This window comes from Lygodium microphyllum, chromosome 9 (assembly GCF_053477565.2).
Source record: "Lygodium microphyllum isolate KBCC chromosome 9, Lygodium_microphyllum_v1.1.10, whole genome shotgun sequence".
In the NCBI taxonomy this organism is placed as follows: domain Eukaryota; kingdom Viridiplantae; phylum Streptophyta; class Polypodiopsida; order Schizaeales; family Lygodiaceae; genus Lygodium; species Lygodium microphyllum.
The window spans coordinates 63494890-63498197 of NC_141143.1; the positions used below are offsets into that span (position 1 = coordinate 63494890).

At 33.8% G+C, this 3308-nt stretch overlaps 1 protein-coding gene across 1 annotated transcript; it reads left to right on the forward strand.

The window, feature by feature from the left end:
- Positions 1–483: 483 nt before the first annotated feature.
- On the forward strand, positions 484–2856 carry LOC148031106 (uncharacterized). Its single transcript, XM_087685543.1, has 8 exons — positions 484–963; positions 1056–1097; positions 1235–1312; positions 1400–1474; positions 1541–1594; positions 1686–1778; positions 2013–2084; positions 2800–2856. Exons 1-8 carry the CDS (start codon positions 484–486, stop codon positions 2854–2856), a joined length of 951 nt encoding a protein of 316 aa, XP_087541669.1.
- Positions 2857–3308: the final 452 nt, after the last annotated feature.

Genomic DNA, 3308 nt, shown 5'->3' on the forward strand with positions numbered 1-3308 from the left:
CGTCATCCCATTGTGTATATCATAATGCTTTATCTATGGGTATTTGTATATTAGGACGGTATCTCGTGGATATAGCTCATGTTGTGTCTCATGTATAGGTAGTTGGACCTTTGTGTGTATGTGTGTATGTGTGCATGTGTGATTATTAAAAAAAGAGAAAATTTCTTGTTGAAGAAGATTAATGTATGGATATAATCTCTTGTTTGAGGAATACTAGCATATAAAGTTGTAAATTTGATTTTAGCTTGTATCTTGTTTGATTTTAGCTTGTCTCATGGTTTGTATAGTTGTATATTGTATCCTTTTTATATGATTGATTGATTCTTTATTGGTTGAATACTAACATAGTTTCTTGATTTAATTTTAGCTTGTCTCATGGCCTCCCCAAGTCAACAAACTCTAGATTCAATGATGCAAACTATCATCACTTTGCAAAAAACAATTGAGGAACTAAAATCAAAGAATGATAGTTCCGAACAAACAATGAGTATGAGCAAACCGGTTTCAATACAAAGTAAAAGAGTCCAGTTGCCACCTCAAAAGCAAATCAAGAGTATACAAATAGGGGATGTATCTCTGATGAAGACTCCTACATATGACCAGATTTTCAAACCACCTAAAAGGATTAGTCGAGATGACCAAGATGAGTTTGGAAAACCATTTTTACTAAAATACTATCGAGATACGCAAAATGTTAGGTATTGTGCTAATCACAGAAAAGTGTATAATTGGGTCAAGAGCTATGAGATTGGCAATGATTTGCGGTTTCATAATAATAAAGATGACAAACATAGAATTTTAGAGATCATAGATCAAAACTATGATCAAATTTTACCCCTTGAGTTTCCTGGTGCTACTTACCTTTGGAAAAAGGAGGATGTATATCTGTACTATCTTTCTGTTGCTCAAAATCTCAGAAAGAAACTCAAGAGGAAAAGATCATCTTTGGTGGATATATCTTTGGTAAGCATATTTATTTATCAAAATTTTCTCACCCCATAGATTATATACACAAGAAATTGGTACTGATTGGCACAACTATGTTTTTTTAATAGAAGAATCGAAGCTTCGAGCAAGTAGATATGCAACAAAAACCGGTAAGATTTGCAATTTTCATCTCAAGTTTTATTTTTTCTATTGTATATTTTTTATTATCTTGATCATTATTATAATCATTTCACTTTAGGTTTCTTAGATATATTTACCTTTCATTATATTTTCTCTAAAATTTTAGGATACAAGTGAGGAGGTGTATTATCCACAACTTATGGTGGAAGAACAATGCATCTTTTCTGAGAATAGTGCAACACATGTATGTACATCGTTCACTCATTTAAATATTTTAATATTTAGAGTTTTTAGTTTTTGATATTGACTTCAATTTTCTTGCTTGTACTAGTTGGAATCTCACAATGATGGTCCACCTCTTGTTTCAATTTCTGCTTCCGAAAAATGTCAAAAAAATAATGAAATGGTTAGTATATCTTGGTTTGTAGTCTTTTTTCATTTGATTGTCTCTAACACTTAACTTATGTTTCAGGACTATTTAAACTCAGATCATAGTTTTATGGAGCTACTACAAGGAAATCCATCTGTATGAGGAATATATACATATATTCTTAATTTTTGTATACTTTTAAATTTAAAGATATTCCATTCTAAGTTTTACTTTTCTTGTATTATAGGGTTCATGCGGTAGTGAACACTCTCTTCCAGAAGATATGATCCAAGATCCTGAGGAGGTTGAAGTAGCACGGAAAAGTCTTCGTGTACGAAAGGTATGCTAATTAGCTATCTCTTGATATTTTATTTTAATATATGCATTTAATAAATTATATCTAATTACAAAGTTATTGTGATAAGTTGAGTGAGAAAATGCAGCAAAGCAAGCAACAACAAAAGGAGAGTAAGGGCAAAAATAAGAAATTATCCAAGGTACTTCTTTGCATTTTTTTTTACTAAATGTGGCATAATTTAATTTTGTTAACTTTATTTTCTTGTCTATACTATAGACTCTCGACCATGTTGAGCCATCAAAAAGTGTGGATCCTTCTAATATAGAATTGCCATCAAGAACTTCATCGGTAACTCAATGTTATTAAATATTAAGACAATAGAGTAGCTAATTAAATTATGATGTGGTAGCACTCTAATCTATGTTGTATTTCTAAAATGCAGGTTGTTAATGCATTTGAAGAGGAAGACCAAGAAACCATTCTCCTCAAATATTTAGACATCCAATCCATTGATGAGCTATATGCATCGTTAAAATCTACATATGGTGTTATTAAGAGAGATCCTACTTTTTTAGGAGGACGCCATGAGCAAACATTGCCAGCCATGAGAAAAGCTCTCGTAAATTGGTTACTCTATAGAGAGAAAATTCATGTTACAAAAAATCACAATAAACCTTTGAGTATTGATGATATATGTATCTTGAATTGACCTCTTTATCAATGAAGATAATATCTTTTAATTCTTTTTATTATTTTGATTTATATTTTTTACCATATTAGTAATTCTTAAAACTATCTACATGATTGCAACTAGTTTTTTATATATAAAAAATACTATATGGTTAGTTCTAACTAGTCTGTTTATATAGTAAAATTTCACTACATAGATAACTAGAGAATCTTGAAATTCCTATATAGGAATTTTTTACTATATCACTAACTTGTAAAGTGTTTCACTTTTACTACATGAGACTTTTTCTAGATACTTTGGTAAGTATCTAGAAAATTTCTCTTTTTTTTCTATATGGATAGGTGTCTAAAGTTCCTTGTGGATCACGTACAGCAACTGCTCGGCCATGACGTAGTTTCCCTCCCTGCAGCATTCTCGTCTGTCATGTAATCTTCGATTTGGGTAGCCACACCAGCATCTCCAGCTTCAAGTTCTTGCCCCAGGAACGCCCAGCAGCAGGATTTTTAGTTCACGTAATCTGCATTAACGACACACACCGAAAGCACTGATTCCCGTTCGGTGGTGTGACCGGCGGCGGCGGGCGCCTGTTTTGACTTCGCCGCCTTCAAAACCAGCTCACGTTTCCATACTTATAAGAATCGCTCACTATCAACGTAGCGTGTGTGTCTCTCTCTCCCTGCTCGACTTGCCAGGCTATGAAAGATGATCGAAGATGTACGATGCAGACGTGCTCAGATGGCCGGGTCCAAACAACCGTCCTTAACCGCGGAGCCCTCATCATGCCTTCTCATCTCAGTTTTCTCGCCTTCATGCCGTCACCCCGGACCCTTCCCAAAATTAGCCTCTCTTTAGCTAAACTAGGTGGACCCGCTAGGTAGAGG